Source organism: Alosa pseudoharengus, unplaced genomic scaffold (assembly GCF_046254945.1).
Source record: "Alosa pseudoharengus isolate Yale_2024_CS ecotype anadromous, Long Island Sound unplaced genomic scaffold, YU_APseudo_1.1 YU_APseudo_1.1_scf_16, whole genome shotgun sequence".
Lineage (NCBI taxonomy): Eukaryota > Metazoa > Chordata > Actinopteri > Clupeiformes > Clupeidae > Alosa > Alosa pseudoharengus.
This window is the reverse complement of record NW_027468630.1, coordinates 29,022,620-29,043,997: the sequence shown is the minus strand read 5'-3', so window position 1 is coordinate 29,043,997 and position 21,378 is coordinate 29,022,620. Positions and strand designations below refer to the sequence as shown.

The following is a 21,378-nucleotide window of genomic DNA, read 5'->3' as shown; positions in this document are numbered from 1 at the left end:
ACTACAGGCGGCTTGTTTAAGTGCCAAAAGAGAATATTTAGTATAGACACTCACTTCCTGCCAGCATTGATGCAGTAGCTGTGCCTGTCTGTCTCTCTGCCTGCTAAACACACACACACACACTCACTGTCTGTCTCTCTGCCTGCTAAACACACACACACACACTCACTGTCTGTCTCCCTGCCTGCTAAACAGGATAGAAGCTCAGATGTGGGGATATTTTTAGATACAAACAATGATGTTAGCTCAATGCATAGCATTTCCGTCAGGGCTTATTGATGTCATCTTCTCAAAATAATGAGGGCTATCTTGGCTAAAGTGAGCCATCTTTATGGCATGTGTGCTGTGTGTTTGCAGTGTGTGTGAAGGGTGACACTTTAGTAATGGGCTGTTTCTGAGCTAAGAGATGGAGTGCACAATGTATTGGGCCTTGCTGAACAGGTGACACTGGATTGAGTTTCCAGATCAACAGATGCAGTGTGGGACTTATAAAGGGGCCAATTAGTGTCAGCACAGACAGCTGGAGCAGATCTGTCAATGAAGCGTGTGCACGCACACGCACACACACATACACACACACACACACACATGCACACACATACATAGGCACACACCAACACACACAAACACGCACACACACACACACACACACACACACACACACACAAACACACACATAGGCACACCGAACATAAGCATGAGCAACACAGAAGCCTCATTCCTTCAAGCTCTGCCTTGCTCTTGTTAAGCTATGAACATTTGGCTAAGGAATACAAGTCCGTACTGTAGTAATATTGTTTGTGCGTTCTGTCTCCTAGGTTACTACACCTATTGTTGGTGCGTTCTGTCTCCTCGGTTACTATACTTATTGTTTGTGTGTTCTGTCTCCTAGGTTACTACACCTGCGTGGAGGTGATCTTTACGCTGCGTCGGCAGGTGGGCTTCTACATGATGGGCGTGTACGCGCCCACCCTGCTCATCGTTGTACTGTCCTGGCTCTCATTCTGGATCAACCCCGACGCCAGTGCTGCCCGCGTGCCCCTGGGTACTGCCCACACTCCACAGAGACGACAACACACACACATACACACACACACATATACACACATACATACACACATGCACACACACATACACATGCACACACACACACACACATACACATGCATGCACACACACACACACACACATACACACATACATACACACACACACACGCACACACACACACGCACACACACACACACACACACACACATACACACACACACACATACACACACACGCACACACATACATACACACACACATACACACATACACACACATGCACACAAACACACACACACACACAAACAAACACACATACACACACACACACACAAACACCCATATGCATCATGCAGCACCCCACATCAACACACCAACAATCACGCCGAACCACACACAACCCCCCACTCCACCATCATCACTCAGACAGCAGCCAGTCCCACCCACATCCTCATCACTCAACCTCCACCCTGCAACCCCTCCCACACAAACCTCCCACTCACATCCTCCATCACTCAACCTCCACCCTGCAACCCATCCCACACAAACCTCCCACTCACATCCTCCATCACTCAACCTCCACCCTGCAACCCATCCCACACAAACGTCCCACTCTCTCCCCTGCACCACCCAACCTCCACCCTGACGTCTGCAGATGTGACAGCAGGGGGGGAGGCGTTGTCACGGCAACTGCTCCATCCCCCTCCCCTGTGTGTCCTCCGTGAAGTGGTGTGTGTCTCACTGGGTGTGTGACCTCCCTGAAGGCCATCTCATACCATCACACTCCATGGCACTGCCTAAGGTCAGCATTTCTCACCACTGACTTTCTGTCAGATGTGTGCATTTGTGTGTGAGTGTGTCTGCGTGTGCCTCTCTCTCTCTGTGTGTGTGTGTGTGTGTGTGTGTGTGTGGATTAGAGTAAAGTAAATTTGAAGAGAGAGAGAGAGAGAGAGGTGTATTTGTTGTTTATATGTTATCAGAGTGACTATGCATAGAGGTGTGTGTGTGTGTGTGCGTAAATGTGTGCGCAAATCAATGTGCACATGAGTGAGTATACCTTGGAGGGTGTGTATGTGAATGTGTGTGTGATTCCATATGTGTCCTTGTTTGTTTTCACGTTTCTTACCCTCTTATTGTGTTTGATCAGTAAAGCCTCTTACATTACCGAGCATCTGCAAACAAAGAGCCGGAGCCCAGCCGCTAGTACCTGTACCTGCCTGTGGCTTATGTAGAACAGCACAGCTTACTCACTATCAAAGCAGGATTACGGACCCTGAGTCCTTCTAGGGTTTACTAAGGTTAGGAGTCATGTGCATCTAGGCCTCCAGGAGGACTGCGCTTGGTGTTATGTGATGTGGAAAATAAGCTTGGAATCAACCTCAGAATAAAAATAGAATGTTTTAAAATAATGTTTTTTTGTTTTTTTTTTGTTCATGGTTGGGTACAAAATGTTTCTCTTTATCTTTTATCTAAAACTGTTTTTTACTCTCTTCTCCATCTGTCCATACTACTTCTTTTTCTGTATTCCTGTCTTCACACACACACACAGACTCACACATACACACACACAGACACATACACACACACCAACACACACACAAACACACACAGACAGACACACACACACACACACAGACTCACACATACACACACACACACACACTCACACATACACACACATACACACACACACACACCAACACACACACAGACAGACACACACACACACACACACAGACTCACACATACACACACACACACACTCACACACACACACACATACACACACACCAACACACACACAGACAGACACACACACACACACACACGCATAGACACACACACACACTCACACATACACACACACACACAAACTTACACACAGACACATACACGCACACCAACACAAACACACACACAGACAGACACACACACACACACACACACACACATAGACACACACACACACACACAGACACATACACACACACACAAACACACACACAGACAGACACACACACACACACACACATAGACACACACACACACACACACACGCACACACACACACACACACATAACCTCTCTGGCTCTCTCTCTCCCTTTCTTTATTTATTTGTTCTACCTCGGTTCCTCTTGGGAAAGGTAGGCTTGATGGCAGAGAGCTGACCTTGTGTGTCTGTTTGTCGAGGGTCCTTCATGCATGGGCTAATGTGTTTCGCATCCTTTTGCTGTTCTGGAAATGTGCAGTTCAATCATGTATGCATTGCTGACCAAAGAACAACATGGGCAGGAATGCATAGATGCTTTAGGACATTCATTTCAATCATGACCATCCGCATTCTCATCAACACCATTACTCTACATTATCATAAGAGAATTGAATCTTTTTATTTACATTTCCCCTGTTTCAAGCCACACAGCAAAACTGTATTCCAAAACTGTTTTCTCTAAAATCAAAAGATATATTAGGAAGGGATGTCAGACAAGCTTTGTTGATGAAGGGCTGTGTGGGATCGGGACATAACTGTAGATCTCCACATGCCCCTTGGTAATGACCCTCAGCATCAGAGTAAACATCGCCTTACCACTACCCTTTAGGAACCTAACTCTGCATTGGGCCAGAGCCAGAACACAGCCAGAACAGAACCAGAGCTAGCGAGATTGCCCCATATGGTGCCCCATATGCTGTCCCATTGGCTGACGTTCTTCTCCCCTGTCCCCTGTTCTCTCCCCTGGTCTCTCCCCTGTCCCCTGGTCTCTCCCCTGTTCTCTCCCCTGGTCTCTCCCCTGGTCTCTCCCCTGTCCCCTGGTCTCTCCCATGTCCCCTGGTCTCTCCCCTGTCCCCTGGTCTCTCCCATGTCCCCTGGTCTCTCCCCTGGTCTCTCCCCTGTCCCCTGTTCTCTCCCCTGTCCCCTGGTCTCTCCCCTCTCCCCTGTTCTCTCCCCTGTCCCCTGGTCTCTCCCCTGTCCCCTGGTCTCTCCCCTCTCCCCTGGTCTCTCCCCTGTCCCCTGGTCTCTCCCATGTCCCCTGGTCTCTCCCCTGGTCTCTCCCCTGTCCCCTGTTCTCTCCCCTGTCCCCTGGTCTCTCCCCTCTCCCCTGTTCTCTCCCCTGTCCCCTGGTCTCTCCCCTGGTCTCTCCCATGTCCCCTGCGTCTGTCCACAGGGATCCTGTCGGTGCTGTCGCTGTCGTCGGAGTGCACGTCTCTGGCCTCGGAGCTGCCCAAGGTGTCATATGTGAAGGCCATCGACATCTGGCTGATCGCCTGCCTGCTGTTTGGTTTTGCCTCGCTGGTGGAGTACGCGGTGGTGCAGGTCATGCTCAACAGCCCCAAGCGCATCGAGGCCGAGAAGGCCAAGATGGCCAGCAAGGAGAAGGCAGCAGGAAAGACCCCCACCAAGAACAACACCGTCAATGGCACCGGAGGAACCCCTATCCACGTCAGCACCCTACAGGTGAGATTGCTACAGATTAATACACACACACACACACACACACACACACACACACACACACAAACACACGCACACTCTCACACACCCATACATACACACACACACATACACACACACTCTCTCACACCCCTACACAGACACACACACACACACACTCTCACACGTACACACACACACACACACTCTCACACACCCATACACGTCAGCACCCTACATATGAGTCTCTCTCTCTCTCTCTATCTATCTCACACACACACACACCACACATACTGTACACATCCTCTATCTTTCAATTCTCTCTCTCAATCTTTGCACACATGCATTCAAATGCGGGACAGCAGGTTACAGTCAACAGATAATCAGTAACTAAGTCATTATTTCAAAACATGCGCTGTAACCCTGCCGTTACTGAGGCATTGCTGTCAGTTGAAGATATATTCACATACATCCTGTTTCCTTGTAGTAATGTATGATAATTGATTCAACCCAGTGAGTGTCTGAGTGTGAACATCAGGGTACCTTGAGGGATTCTTCCAATTGACTGATGAGTGATGATTGACAGTTAAGTATCCCCCTCGGTGCAGTGCATTATGGGAGTTTACAAATCCAATCCAATTTGAATGCAAAGCCTGGCCAAGGAGGGCTGAGAGATTAGTTTGCATGTTGCTGTTTTCCCGGGTCTGATCTGCATGCGCGCCACTGAGGAGGAAATCAGCAGAGTCGCCGTGTGATTGACAGCTGGGCGGGAGGGGAACAGGAGGGCACATGTAAACAGGTGTACGATGTGATTAGGACATAATTAGCGCTCGCTCACTCTCCGAGACCAGAGGAGCAAAAATAATTTTTTCATTCGTGTTAATCAGAAACTAAATGCAAGCGAGAAAGCAGGTGGTTTTATGGCTTAATCGCAGGTGACCTTGTGTGTGTGATGTGACCTCAGTGGACACCAGGTGACCTTGTGTGTGTTGTGTGACCTCAGTGGACACTAGTGGGGGATGGCTGGGATGGTGGACACCAGTGGGGAATTAGCAAAGGGGGCAGGCGAATTCCCGGAAGTAGAAGAATCGACGTAGGCTGGAGGGCCCACCTCTCTGCTAACTCCCATAGAAGTCTATTCATTGTAGGATTTTTTTGAAATACCATAACTTCATATAACATATATCCTGTGCCAATATTGTAGCTTCTGTGTAATCCACATAAACACTACAAAGGCAAAACAGACTCCACTACCTCGTCCGTAACGTTGGTTACCCATAAGAAGAACGGTTAGCTTGTTCGGTTGGAGGGAAGCTAGCTTTGACGTAATCTCTCTTTCGCGCCGTAGGGAGATAACCGTATTGTTTGGATAAGAAGCTCAGTCCACCTTACTGTCTGACGGTAACTCATAAGCAAAACCTAGCATACACGACAGTATGTTAAGGTAAAGCATTACACAGAGGGAACCTAATAATAATAAAAAAGTAAACCTAATTTTTTTTAAAAAGGGCACTAATCATTTCAGAGGTTTTCGATGGATTGACCGTAGGTCGGAAAAGTGGAAAGAAGATTAGCTTCAAGGCTATAACTTTGTTTTGTTTTAGCATGACTGTTTTTGAAGATGATCATGTGTGGTAGCTTCAACATTAACTCGACTTGGTGAGGATGATAATACATAAATAAATGTTTAACTTTGATGACTTTGAAGGCGAAGGAAGTGTGAGAAGAATTTCTGTGTATCTATCATATGAGTTACAAGATTCAGTTCGATGGCTAACGTCACGAAGTTAAGTGTGAGTCTGCGCAGTACTGGGGGGACCAACTGAAAAATCGTTCTATTTGACTCAGTGCCCTCCCATTGAAAACGACGGAGTCTGTTCGTCCATTTCTTTTACTGTCTATGGGAATTAGCAGTGCTCTCCAGTGATACCAGTAAATAGCACCAGCAAACTGACCTTTTGACCTTTGACCTTTGACCTCTCACCACGGTGATCCTAGGGAGCAAGCAGAGCGAGACCCTCACACATCACACATGCTCAAGGTCTCCATTACACACACACACACACACACACACACACACACACACACAGCGCTGTGCTGTGCTGTCTCCCATGCTCAAGGTCCCAAACTCAATGTGGACAAATTAGCAGAGATCCTTAAAGAGGTTGTACCCTTCCTGCCACATAGCAGCACATTCATGATGGAGGCAAGCTCCGTCAGATATGTACGACATTACGTCTTATGGATGTGTGTGTGTGTGTGTGCGTGTGTGTGCATGTGTGTGTGTGCGTGCGCCGTGTGTGTATGTGTGTGTGTGTGTGTGCATGCGTGCATGCATGTGTGCGTGTGTGTGCGTGCCTGCGTGTGTGTGCCAAACAGAGTAGAGGGATGTGTTGTTCCTGACAGCTGTGCAGTAGGAGACCTTTTGCTCCTGCAGACACCTTTGAATCTAAATCAAATGGAGCAGACTAGCTTGGCAGGCCACCATTAGACAAACACACACACACACACACACACACAGTTAGTCAGGAAGAAGCAGGAGCTCTCAGCTCATGGAGATGTCTCAAGAGAGAAGAGAGAATGAGAGTCTGAGAGAGCGAGAGAGAGAGAGAAGAATGGATAGATAAGAGAAAAGAGAGAGAGAGATGTAGATGTGTAGACACAATAGGGCCAACATTCTGCCTCTCTCTCTCTCTCTCTCCATCTCAGTGATTCTGCCGGCTTCTGTATGCGTGTCGGATCTGAGTCAGAGATGGAAGTCGCTGTTCTCAGAGCCGAGCGCCTCCTCTGTTTTCACTGGGGGTGGGGTGGGGGGGGGGATAAGCGTGCAGTGCAGGTCGGCGGCCCCCACCAGGATGCCCCTGTCTGCTGGGGCACAGCGATGAAATCGATGTAATTGCCCCTCTTCCGCTCCCCTGCACATAGCCTGTACCCAAAACAGAGTGCGGGGGGTCAGTCAGAGGGAGGGAAGGAGAGAAGGAGGGAGGGAGAGAGGGACAGGAGGAGAGATACACATAAACAAAGGAGACAGACAAGGGACAGACGGAGAGGAAGAAAAAGAAAGAAAAGTCATAGAAAGATGGAGAGAGACAGATTGAGGTGAGGGAGACGAGAGAGAGGAGGAGAGAGAGATGGAGTGAGACAGAGAGAGAAGGAGAGAGAGAGATGGAGTGAGACAGAGAGAGAAGGGGAGAGAGAGAGAGATGGAGTGAGTCAGAGAGAGAAGGAGAGAGATTTTAAATTGTACTTTATTGCAATGCACAACAGCACAAAACTTCAATCAATCAATAATGAACAAAGTATTTAAAAAGCAGAGGCCCCAACAAACAAAAATAAATAAATAAATAAATAAAAATAAAAACATCTACAGATGTTCAAAGTGCAACTTTGACTGTACACAACACTCGTTTACAACACCAACAGTCTACAAAAGTCTCAAGGTCCTGCATCATCTCATAAAAATGGAAATCAACCAATACTCTAGCTTTGACTAAAGCTGAAAAGACTGTGACATCATCGCCAGGCATTTGATCCACATTATTTCTCCGGCTGACATAGATGGCCATCTTGGCCTGCCCTAAAATAAAATTCAGTAATTTGCATTCATTCTGCCTGTGTCTTGTGTACTTAAAACCAAGAATAAAAACCTCAGGGGAGAACTCTGCACCAAATCCACTAAACAAGTGCTGCAGAATAAGGAACAAAGGCCTCAGTCTAACACACAGTGAGAAAGCATGAAAAAAAATTTCTCTTTGAAAACAAAAACTACATTCCTGACCAACACTTGGATTTAAAACTGAAACAAAAGAATTGACAGCCACAGCCCCATGAAGTATTCTCCACTGTAAATCACCCACTCTTTTGGCTAATGGTGGTTTATAAAGTGCTCTTCATTCTGGTCTTATATCTGGGCTCAGTTCAAGAACAGTGTGCCACGGTGTGTCAACCCTGTTAGTTAAGCATATTTTGTTAAACACTTTCACACAGGCATGATATAACTGCTTCCCAGTAATAACATAAAAAAGTGATATCGCCTCCTTGGATGAAGAAAACAAATGCACTCTCCTCCAAATTGGATGAGAGCACAAGCCCGGGAAAGAAATCATGCTCATCAGGGCACAGCACCCCTGTGCAGTAGCCTTTTAGTAGCTTGATCTCACCTGTGGTGCAGGTATCACTCTAGGAGTTGTGACACCACCCGACAAGACCTCAACCCCAGGGAATCATCTTCTCGATTGCAGGTAATCCATCTGAGGAAACGTCCAAACGCGCACCCCCAATCACAGGCTCTTGCAAAAGCCAGTATAGGGAGTTATACTGACCCTTGCCTTTGCACATTGAACAGGGCCCAGATTCTGAAAAGACTCCGGTAGAAAGGGGGCAAACCAGAAACATCCACTCCATGAGATGCCATCAAGAAAAGGGACTTGTCCATCCCCAAACCTTTGAAGTTCTTAGGATTGAGCAGCTCACAAGACTCCATGCCACATCCGTGGGCCCAGCCAAGAGTCTCTTTATGAACTGCAGTCTAAAAGCTGCCGTCCTGCTTTGCAAATGGATAAGACCATGCCTATGGAATCAATTTTGTGTCAAAAAAAAAAAAAATTAAACTCAATTAAAAAATACGATAAGATTGCAATGAAATCATTTGGGTAACCGTGTAAAATATTTGTCTTTGCCTCTTTCTCAGTTTTGTTTGATGCTGTTTTCTTTGATTCGATTCCAGCTTTCTCGTTTGCACTCCCTGACTTTTTGATTGCAGTTTTGACACAAACGTGTCTGGGGGTTGGGATTTCCTTGGGTGCATTCCCATTGGCTTATTTATGTTTGACGGACAGCTAAGCAAGCGTATGACGCGAATGCCGTACTCTGCTAACAACTTCATCACCAGTGCGACACAGTTCTTCCAGTATGGCCATGTGAGTTCGTCGTAACATTTTTGCCGTTACGATTTCTTGCAGAATGCAGTCCGAGGTAAGACAGGACATGCACTTTGATTCAGTTTATTTCGGTAAATTATTAATAATTCTATGAATAAATTATATAAGTGGTCTTTAGACCTCCATGCAATGTTGTAATAATACTCACTACACGGCAGCAGAATGAGATCAAGTACTTTGCACCCCCAAGTACTTTGCTATGCTCTTTACATTTTTTTGTTCTTCCTCCTCCTTGTACCCCTATTTTTACAGTACGCTTCATCTCGCAAACTTGTCCTTTGATTCTTGTTCTTTGTTGATATGAACTTGCAACCAGTCCAAATCTATTGAGCAGTCAGAACTGTAAACAAATAAAAGCACAATGTTCAGGGCCATACGATTTGTTTACAATATTGTACAGTATACAGCCTACAATGCACTGTACAGTGTCCAATAAAAATCCTTTTTCTTGCCCTCCTCCCCTTCCTCCTCGTCCCCCACCTCGCATATGCACTCGTCCTCGTCCTCTCACATAGTTTCTTCTATCCATTCTCATTCCAGAGAGAGAGACAGAGAGAGGAGAGAGAGAGTGAGTCAGAGAGAGGAGAGAGAGAGAGTGATGGAGTGAGTCAGAGAGAGAAGGAGAGAGAGAGATGAAGTGAGACAGAGAGAAGGAGAGAGAGAGAGACAACTAGGAGCAACCACTGAGTCAAAGACAGATGGTGAGAGAGAGATGGAGTGAGAAAGAGAGAGAAGGAGAGAAAGAGAGAGAGAGAGAGTGATTGAGTGAGACAGAGAGGAGAGAGAGAGATGCTGCTGCTTCTCTCTGTCCACCTGCGTCCTGCCGGCTGTCTAAGCGGCTTTGGGTCCCCGGGTCCCCTCCAGATCATGTCTGCTTCCTGGACCGGGCCCAGGGCTTATCCGGCCCTGCATGGTGGCAGAACTGGGTCGGGCGCCATCCATCTGAACAATGTCCTGATCCACAAGGGTCTGGGACAGCTCCAGCTCCGTCCACCAGAGCTCACCACGTGTACTTCACCACAGCACCACAACACTACAGCGTGCAGCACCACACCGCCCAACATCACAACACTACAGCGTCCAGCACCACACCGCCCAACACCACAGCGTCCAACACCACAACACCACAGAACCACAACACCACAGCGTCCAACACCACAGCGTCCAACACCACAACACCACAACACTACAGCGTCCAACACCACAACACCACAGCGTCCAGGTCTCCACTCATGCCATGTTAATGAAGACACATCGTTTCACTCTAACCAGTGTTACCACTCATACCATGTTAATGAAGACACATAGTTTCACTCTTTTGTGCCTTTAACAAAGCAAACTGTTCCTTTTCTGGAAGCGATTCTGTGGGTTGTAACAAATCCCCTCTCATATTATGTCAGTGTAAAGGTGTTATCTTTGTTCAGTGCCTTGTTCAGACTGCCAGTCCTAATCCCAGGTTTTGGCAAATCCAGACTGTATCCAGATTGACAGATTGCACATGAAATGAAATCCGATTTCTGCCGTTCTGTTCCAGTAGGATTTCTACAGATCTGTCTCAGTCCAGCTGTTCAGGCTTCTCAAGTCGGATTGGAAAAGTTTTCAAAATGTTTTGCGTCATTCACAATGTGACACGCAACGTCAGAGAGAGGAGAATGCTAGAAACTATGCTTACACTAGTGCTGAAGCGCTGAAGAGTACTGAACTGATTGATCAATTCATTGCATCTATATACTGTCCTCTTTGAACATTCTGAAACAGTGAGTCACCTACGTTGTTGCCACTGCAACCAATGCTAGGTTGGTGATGTCTGGACACACAAATAGCCTACAATCGAATCACTTACAAATAAAACTTGCCGCAAGTGTAATTTATCCAGACAACAAAAAAAGCTCTACTTAAAATTAAAAAAAAAATACTTTTTTTTCTTCCTAATCTACAGTATTCTTCTCACCTTATTTCACCTAACAGTGCCCTAGGAGAAACTGGTGAGATTTTGTTTCAAATGTTGCTTTCCTATGGGGTGTAGTGGGTTATCCAACTCTGAGAGTAAGTTAGGCTATAACAGAGAAGGTTCATGTTTGGACTTTTTGTCCTCATATCCTAGATATATTTTGCCTGGATGACAGCATTTAAAAGATCCCGTAAAACAAAATCAGATATTTGTTTGGAAACACCTTGTATAGGTTAGAAAACTACAGTACAAGGATTGTGTACAAATCTGCTTACTACGGTAAATTAGCACAAGATGCACTTTGTGCACTTCAAACAGGTGTTTTTATTAATTAGCTCATCTGTGCTAATTTGAATCAGCTGGTTTAGAGAGGATGGGAGAAATATGGGCCTGTTTACTTTTTACTATTTAGAATGTGTCTTGAGTGGTGCGATCACAAGTGGTTAGCCGACACAAATTGCTGTTTACACATGTGTCCAAGGTGTACAGCTAGAGACATGTCTGACCACTGTCTGCTGTCTGTCTGCAGACCAGATTCTGTTGCTGCCAACGTCACAATCATTAGAACTCCCATTACCCGCGACGCATTAGACCGCATTAGCATTTACACTGCAAAAGATATGTGGTCAAATGTGTCTCAGACCACCCCTGCAAGTGAATTGTGATTGGATCACAATGCATATTGCTGATTGTTTACACTTGTCTTTAGAACTGACCACACTCTCTCTCTCTCTGTCTCTCTCTCTCTCCCAGGTGACAGAGACCAGGTGTAAGAAGGTCTGCACCTCTAAGTCTGACCTGCGCACCAATGACTTCAGCATCGTGGGGTCACTACCTCGCGACTTTGAGCTCTCGAACTTTGACTGCTACGGCAAGCCCATCGAGACGGCCGGTGGCCATGGCAAGACAGCCACCAAGAACAACAAGAAGCCACCGCCGCCGAAACCGGTCATCCCCTCCGCTGCCAAACGCGTCGACCTCTACGCCCGAGCTCTCTTCCCTTTCACTTTCCTCTTCTTTAACGTCATCTACTGGTCTGTGTATCTGTGAGCAGCACACACACACACACACACACACACACACACACACACACACACACCAAACCCTGTGTCTGTTTGGCACTGTGAAATGTCCATGAACATGTATACACGCATATTTACACGCATTTACACACTCTTACATGTGGACATGAGTAGATGCAGACATACACACAGTTAGACCTAGACACAAACTTCACACATGCTCAGATTTACACATGCTCTCTCTTTCTCTCTTGCTCTTTCTCTTCTTAATCTTTTCTCTCTCTTCCTGTCTTCCATTCAAAGCCATTCTGTCCCTTTGGCATCAAAATGAGTGCAGTTCTTCTCTTCCACTTGTGCACTTAGAGAGAACCAACTAAAACTCATCACGTACAAGAGCTAATGCTGCAACAGTGCTTTGGTTTTGTAAATACATGGCATGAAATCATGCTAGCCTCTAAATATTATGGTTTGGGGAGCTTGAAAATAAATTATTTGCATATAGGAAATAAATTAATATGCTATATATAAATATATGTTTTGCTATTTTGTTCACATTAGCACAACATATTAAAAAAATCAAACATTATATTATTATCATGCATGCTAGGAAATATTAAATTATATATGAGAAGACATTATTAAATGCTATATGAGATGCTAAAGGGGCTTGGGGGGCATTTTCTATTTGGTTCGGCTCCTGTACCTGACTTGAATGGGGTTGATGTTGTAGTCCTGAGGGATGGTGTCACTCACTGCCACTTTAGAACTGTGTCTTTTGATGATCTCCCACGCCAGCTCCCCTCCTGCCAGACATGCGTATGATCTGGTCAGCTCCCCTCCTGCCAGACCCGCGTATGCTCCGGTCAGCCGCCCTCCTGCCAGACACGCGTCCAGCTCCCCTCCTGCCAGACCCTCCTATGCTCCGGTGCCTTTTGGCGAGCCAGCCAGCCACCGACCGAGCAAATCCAGACCTCTCCGCTGTGTTTGTAGAGTTTACAAGGCCAAGAAGACCTAAAGCCTTCTCACTCCTGCCATCACGTCTCTATCTCTCTCTGTGGCTTTCTCCTTACGATAAATAAAACAACACGCTGATGAAATGCCATCCAATCCAAGCCATGTTGTGTATATTTCTATGCATTTATACTCACAATGTGAACTTCTATATTTATCTCAATAAAAAAGGATGCCTATTGCAAATGCTTGCCTTGTGCAGTTGTGTGATTGCTATTTTTGGATTGAGATCCGCAAGCTTGACTTCAAAATATTTATGTCATGTCTGTTTTCAACATGAAGTCCTGTCCAGTTTGTTTATGGTGTGATTATAACACCAATTTCAGACTGAGAAATGTTCTATTGATGATCACAATGTCAAAGCCCCCTTCCATTGTGGTTAAAATGTTGAGAACATACACATTTTAACCGGGATACTGAAACTGTAGTTTTGTTTGTTCAAAATGTTGAACTCACAAACATGGGCATACTTTAGATTTAGTTTTTTCTCTTGGCTTAGAGCTGAACAATGTTTTAGTGAAAGACCTATTGGTGTCAGACCACCACTGTGTCATCTTTGACAGTGTTCTCCCAGTTGCTGTTGCACCTCGCACACATATTGTTAGTTTTCGCAGTTTCAATGATCACACTGCCTGTAATTTCTCTTCTTTGTTTAACAAACTTAGTGATACCATGCCTGATGCTGGTGGGTTACAAGATACAGATGACATGCTTAACACATTTAATGAGTTATGCACCACCATACTAGATACTGTAGCTCCTCTTAAAACTAAAAGCAAACCTATTGTTAACAAATCTCCCTGGATCACTAATGAAATACGTAGCCTCAAAAGACTGTGTAGGAGAACTGAACGCAAATGGAAAGCCACTAAGCTTCTGGCTCATTACCAACATTTGAAAGAACTAACTTCCTCCTTTAACAAAGCAGTCAAAGATGCCAGATCACAGTATTTTTCAAACCTTATTGCTAACAATCGAAACAATTCTAGATTCCTGTTCAATACTATTGATCGCCTCCTGAATCCTACCCCGCCACTGTATTGGCATCCTCTGCTGATGAGTGTGAAAAGTTTTTATCATTTTTTATTGATAAGATTGCTAATATTAGGTCAAATATCCCATCCCCGATGTCTCTTGCTAATGTTCCATGCCCCCCTTCTTGCACTAATAACCTGAGCTATTTTAGAACTATCTCTATACAGACTCTCACTGACATTGTTGCAGCAATGAATCCTTCATCTAGTCCTTTAGACATTTTACCAGCCACTCTTCTCAAAAAAGTGTTTAGTGCTATAGGCCCTAGTCTGCTATCAATCTTAAATAATTCTCTTTCCTCAGGGTGTGTCCCTGACCTTTTCAAGACAGCCAGTGTCCAGCCCCTCCTAAAAAAACCTGGCCTTGATCCTTCCATTCTAAAAAACTTTCGTCCAATCTCTAAATTGCCCTTTATCTCCAAAATTCTGGAAAAGGTGGTCTTGATGCAACTTTCTGAAGTGTTAAAGGGCAATAGCATCCTGGATAAATTTCAGTCAGGTTTTCGTCCTATGCATAGCACTGAAACTGCTCTTATCAGGGTAACCAATGATCTACTAATGGCAGCTGATTCTGGTGAGCACTCTGTTTTGGTGTTGCTGGATCTCACCGCTGCTTTTGATACCATTGATCATGCTATTTTAATTAGAAGACTAAGAGAATGGGTTGGCATAACGGGTCCTGCTTTGGACTGGTTCATTTCCTATTTATCCAACAGGACATTTTTTGTTTCAATAGGTAATTTTACTTCCTCTACCTCAGCTATTACTTGCGGTGTTCCCCAAGGTTCAATTTTAGGACCAATATTGTTTTCCCTGTATATGTTACCTCTAGGCCACATAATTCGCCGCCATAACATATAATTTCACTGCTATGCTGATGACACACAGCTGTACCTCTCAGTCAAACCAAACATGCTTAACAAGCTAACTGTACTGCAGGACTGGATGTCTCAGAATTTCCTACAGCTTAACTCTGACAAAACAGAAGTCCTTTTCATTGGCCCTGACAAAGTCTATAATCAAGCTAAGACTTTTATTGGAAATTTAGCCTCAAATAACAAGACTACTTCTAGAAACTTAGGGGTTTTATTTGATACAGATTTAAAATTTGACCAACATGTAAAACTCCTTGTGCAGTCCTGTTATTATCAACTGAGAAACATTTCCAAAATCAGATCAATGCTTTCTTTAAAGGACACAGAGAGAATTATACAAGCATTTGTCTCATCTAGACTTGATTACTGCAACGCCTTAATCACCTGTTTAAATCGTCATTCCATCTCTCGTTTACAAACTGTTCAGAATTCAGCAGCCAGACTTTTGACAAAGTCTAAATTTAGGGAACACATCACCCCAGTTCTGGCCAATTTTCACTGGTTGCCAGTGAGTTTTAGGATTGATTTTAAAATCCTCCTTATTACCTATAAAGCATTACATGGTTTGGCACCTGACTATTTAACAGATTTATTAACCCCCTACTGTCCGGCTCGGCCCCTCAGATCCTCCAGCCTGGGACTTTTAGTTGTTCCAGAAAGTAAACTGTCAACTAGGGGTGACCGATCATTTGCAGTTAGAGCACCCAAGCTTTGGAACAGCCTCCCTTATAACATCAAATCTGCACCATCTGTGGCTGTTTTCAAATCTAGTCTAAAGACCCCACTTATATAAAATTGCTTTCCTTAAATAGTGAATGATTCCACTCATGTCTCTGCTAATTTATTATCATTATTATCATTTCTGTTTGTTTATTTTGTCTTGGGTACTATACTGTATACCTTTTCTATTTTCTTTTTTATATATATTTAGTTAAGTTTGTGTTTGTAGTTTGGTAGTTTACTATTTTATCTGATGAGATACATGTTTGCTTCAAAACAGAACCAAGTGATTGATTGGGTGTATAAGTTGTTTGCGACTGGAAAGGCTAGCACTGGGGAGAGAGCCTTCCTTTGAGTCTCGCTTTCTGGCTTTCTTGTGCAAACTTGCTGTCATGGCAACAAAGAGGCATGAATTCTTCAGCCTCTTGGAGTGTTCTGTTTCCTAGGAGACCCATGTTTGGGTTGGGAACAGTGGCTGCAACAACAGCAATATAATTTTATAATTTTATAATAAAACGATAGCAGCAAAGTAATCAGCAACTGCTCATTAAAATTATGACCTCATAGCTAAATAATTATAGCGTATCTAAGCTCTTTACCACAGCAGTATAATGGCACATTACATTACAATTTGCCGCTGTTTTATTGTTAATTGAACATGCTCAGCTGTTTCAGCAACATTTCTCCAATAAAGCTCTTGCAAGTCCAAAGCCCCTGAGCTCGGCTGTCGTGCTGCTCTCTAGTGCCCTCTAGAGGCCTCTGTGCCTCTATGCTGGTCCTGCCACTCGCTGCCTGCGTGAGAGAAACTAAGATTGATCCAGGATGCTCTGGTGGCTGCTGAAGAGATGGATGGAGAGGGGGCCGTTCATCACCCGCGGTGGGAAGCCAGCAGCACATGAGATAACTGAATCCCCTTCCCCTCCCGACAACGGCATTCGTCTCCGTTTGGGGGCCCTGCTCATGGCTAATCAGACAAATACCCTTCACTTCAGCACAAGCCAGGGCATGAACAGGCTGTCAGGCTACTCATCTGTTACTGAAAAGAATACATATATCACTAAGTATATCACCCTGTACACATAACCCCAGCTGATGATTGCACTGCTCTTGATCAATGGTAATGTGCTACACGGGTGTTTATGAAGCATTTAACCAGAGCTGTGGGTAGTGCCTTTCCTTCCATTTGTCACACACACACACACACACACACACACACACCAACAAGGACCAATGTCGTATGATCCACCACTTCACATCTGACTATATCAGCAATGGAAAGCTGTAGCACAACCTGACTGAGTCAGGGCCAAAATCAAATGACAGGAGACAAACAGGATGGAGAGAGAGAGAGAGAGAGAGAGAGATTGAATATGATAGGAGACAAACAGGATGTAGGGAGAGGGAATGATGAGGATTGAGGATATAGACACACAGAGAGAGGAGAGAGAAAAAGACAGAGAGAGACCAATTAAGGTCCAGCAAACAGTCCACTCCCACTGCTCAAACTTTCAATACCACTCCAAGGGTACCGGACTTTAATGCTGGATGACGGCCAGACGTCGTTCCTCTCCGTCTCTCCCGCTGGTCCCCCTGCAGCCCCTGCTCACATTGTCTCCTATCAGCAAGGCCCCCTGCTGGGGGTAAAGCATCTGCCCTCCCCCCTCCCCACAAGACCCCGCTGGTTAACCAGCTCCAGCCTCCATAACGCCGTCTGGCAGCTAATGGAAGCTGAGCGCTCACGGGGGGAAGAGGAAACTGACCGCCGGGTTGAAATGTCAGCGGTGCGAGCCAACAGAGAGAGAGAGAGAGAGAGAGAGAGAGAGGTGGAAGGCAGAGGCGCTCGGAAAGGCTGCTCATTCTCAGAAACAGCAGTGGAGCCAGGCAGAGCAGGGATCCAGTTGGTTTGGAGATGGTGTGTGTGTGTGTGTGTGTGTGTGTGTGGGGGGGGGGGGTTGTTGGTGGAAGACGTGGAGAGTCATTTCACCCCAAATTTACTTCTCATTTGCACTTCACAGTGAGCCATGCAGAGGAGCCTAATGGTTTTTACAGGGTCACCTCAGCAGCCCGGAGAGAGCCGGTTAGAAACTCATTGCATGCTGGGGAAACTTCTGGAATGTCATGGCAGCTTTTCGGAATGCTGCAGTTGGCCATTAGCCCTCCTCTCCCTCCACCAGCTGGAGATGCAGTGAGGAGGAGAAAAGGGCATACAGTATATAGCGCATTTCATACACTGAGGCAAGTCATTGTGCTTTACACTGTCAGAAAACAGAGAATAATACAATTTACAATTTTTAAAGAGGCCATATTATAGCATTACGCTTTTGTACTCTGTTCTTTTGTACTTCCATTTGGGTCTCTGATGCTTCTACAAACACTCTAGGTATGAAACAAAACCGTGCGTTGAGTTTTTGTGAGTTAGTTGAGAGAGGTTGATAGTAGGTAGTCAGAAACTATGCGCTTCTGTGAGCTAGTCAGAAACCTCCCTTATTGAGATGTCACAATAAGGGACATTTCAATAGTACTACACCCAGAGCCATATACTGTAGGGCGCTGACTACCCACCCCCATCTGAAAATTCCCACCCACTAGGTTAGGAACTTCCTGTCGAAGATCCTCCATTTTGGTCTTAGCCTATCATTTTCAACCAGCACCATACGAAAGGGCATCAACCAGGGGTGTCAAACTCATATCAGGCAGTGGGCCAGATTTGTTTGAATGAGACCTTATGGGGGCCTTCGTTGTCATGGTCATTATCATTTTTCTGCATGGGTATCAGTATTGTTTTATGATTTACTCCTTTACTGTACAAATCATGCACTGCTGTCATATACTGCTCTTTCTTTCGTGAAATTCCCTTTCCCGTTTTTGTTGGCCTATTCTTTTCTGAGGATGGCTTGTAATGCTAGGTTTAATCTATTTTCATATCATAGAGATATGTCTTATTACCCATTGTTGAGGACAACTGGATGTGAATGTCTTTTTTTTCTCCTAATTTTCCCTTCCTACCCAAAACATCTGGGGGGCTGTATGAAACCTGCTGGTGGGCCTAAACTGGCCCCCGGGCCTTATGTTTAACACCTGTGGTATCAACAGTATTTCATGTAGTAGGCTGCACAAAATATCCAAATGTCTTTTACGCACCTGATATCATCCATATTTCAAGTATACAAGCGAGTGGGAGCTGGGTTGGTAAGCGATATCCCCACGGCTGTAATTTGGCTGTAAGTACAAGGCCGAAGGCCATATAATGTAGCCTAGCCTATGCTAGAAGTGACCCAGGCCACCTGGTAGTAGGCATTGTTAGGCCATGTTACATCATACATGCAGGTGTCTGAATTGATTCCGCTATGGTTATTGTATTTAGCAGACGTTTCGACTAAGCCTGACTAGTCTACTTTACTACGGACATTCAAACAGAACCGGCAATGACGTTTTATCACACTATCTTTATTATTCCTGCAAATTGCATTTTATCACTGGCAGTCGGACCATGTTACGACCATGCTGCCCGTCGACGTAAACATGGAATCCGTTTCTGAGTGAGGCGTGGCCAACAACAGCTCTTTTGCATTTAATCAACAGGCCCCAGAAACAGCCTATTCTGAAAGGGACTGAAACTGGCAAGAATGGAGCTGCTGATAATGTGTAATCTGAGAGGAATGTTGTGCAATCAGCTTCAGGGACATGTTTTGTGCAACCCATAGGTCTATTTTTACTTGTTGAAAAATATGTATAATATGGGACCTTTAAAAGTTATAAAACAACAGGTTAGGAGAAAGCAACTGTGAATAGTTTTGTCTTAAGTCTTTGCTAGCAGTTGGAGCACCTTTTATGTTGGTTCCAGAACTGAACCGCATGGCTAAATGCTGCTTCACCATGTTTTGTTCTGACGGAGGTAGGTGTAGGAGGAGGTATAGATGACAGGCCTGACACAGTATTTTCTCTGAAGATTTGGACCAATCCAGTCACATGGAGCCAAACTGAAGGCGGGACCTACACAGGTCCACCAATCAGAGCCAGAGAGGATGATGATGGATAAAGGATGTCATCAGGTATGTTCACCCTCATATCTCAAAGAGACATCTCTGTGTGGTTAACTCTTTGTTTATGTATGCATGCCCTGGAACTAAATGTCCCTCCTGCTCACTGTCAGAAGGAAGGCCCCAGAGACAGGCATCCCCCCGGCAGCCTCAGAGATAGGCATCCCCCCTGCATCACACACAATCACAGTCACGCACAGTCACACACAGTCATACACAGTCACACACAGACACAGCCACACAGATACACAGACACATTGAGTCACACAGTCACATAGTCACACACAATCACAGGTCCAGTCTGTCTATTGACTAATTTCTTGTCCAGGAAGTAACGGCTCATTGGCCACATGTTGTGTGTGTGTGTGTGTGTGTGTGTCTGGTGTGTGTGTGTATTTATGTATGTATGTTTGTGTGTGTGTGTGTGTGTGTGTGTGTCTGTGTGTGGGCATGTGTGTCAGACCTGTGGGCATACACTGTTCCTGGTCTTTAGTAGAGCTGTGGGTTTAGTTCCCGTGTGTGTGTGTGTGTGTGTGTGTGTGCGTGTGTGTGTGTGTGGTACATCCCATACTGGGGGCTCAAATACCCACAGGATCCAGACTCAGACTCCTGCCAGCCAATCCCAAGGCCCGCACCATTTGCTTCCAGGGCTAGTCTAGCAACTCTCCGTTGGCTTGTGAGCTCGAAAAATTAAACTTCTATCAGGCCAATCAAATCGTGTATAGAGTCGTTAGGCGGGCTTAACATAATGGCAGATGGCAGAGTTGATGGCAGAGTTGCAACGGTTTGGCTTGAATTCCCTGCTACTTGAAAACAAAGAAGATGGATGTTGCTGTTGGCCAACAGTGTGACACGAGTTAAGCTTGTTTTAAGATGGCAAAAGTTTGAACTAGCCAACTCCGCTGGTGGGAAAACGCACTGGTGGGACTCAGCGCTGTCCGATTGCGTGCAGAGGGAATTTGAAAGACAACCGATTATCCTGCCCCTCGGACTGAGCATTTGGAACGGTGAGTGCCCAGACCCTACATTTTAATGTGGGTCTGGCTCGTCAGGCTAGCTGACCTTAGCACTGGTCACCAATAACACTGGCCACTGGCTGACCTTAGCACTGGTCACCAATAACCCTGGCCACTGACAGAGAGAAAGAGAGAAAGAAAGAGAGAGAGAGAGAGAGAGAGAGAGAGAGAGAGAGAGAGAGAGAGAGAGAGAGAGAATGGAGAGGGGGGGCATGGCGAGAGAGGGGGGGTGGAGAGAGATGGAGAGAGAGGGAGAGAGGGGGGGGGTTGGAGAGGGAGAGAGAGAAA

General features: G+C 45.5%; 1 protein-coding gene across 2 annotated transcripts in view; it reads left to right on the top strand.

Moving 5' to 3' along the window:
• Positions 1 to 12,422, top strand: part of glrbb (glycine receptor, beta b) — a 26,404-nt gene extending 13,982 nt beyond the window's left edge. The window contains exons 7-10 of one of the 2 annotated variants that reach the window (XM_076288202.1): positions 893 to 1,045; positions 4,216 to 4,505; positions 4,844 to 4,846; positions 12,126 to 12,422. In XM_076288202.1, the coding sequence (XP_076144317.1) occupies positions 893 to 1,045; positions 4,216 to 4,505; positions 4,844 to 4,846; positions 12,126 to 12,422 (743 nt within the window). The remainder of the gene's footprint in view (positions 1 to 892; positions 1,046 to 4,215; positions 4,506 to 4,843; positions 4,847 to 12,125) is intronic. The other variant, XM_076288203.1, reaches the window with a different exon arrangement.
• The last annotated feature ends 8,956 nt before the right edge of the window (positions 12,423 to 21,378 follow it).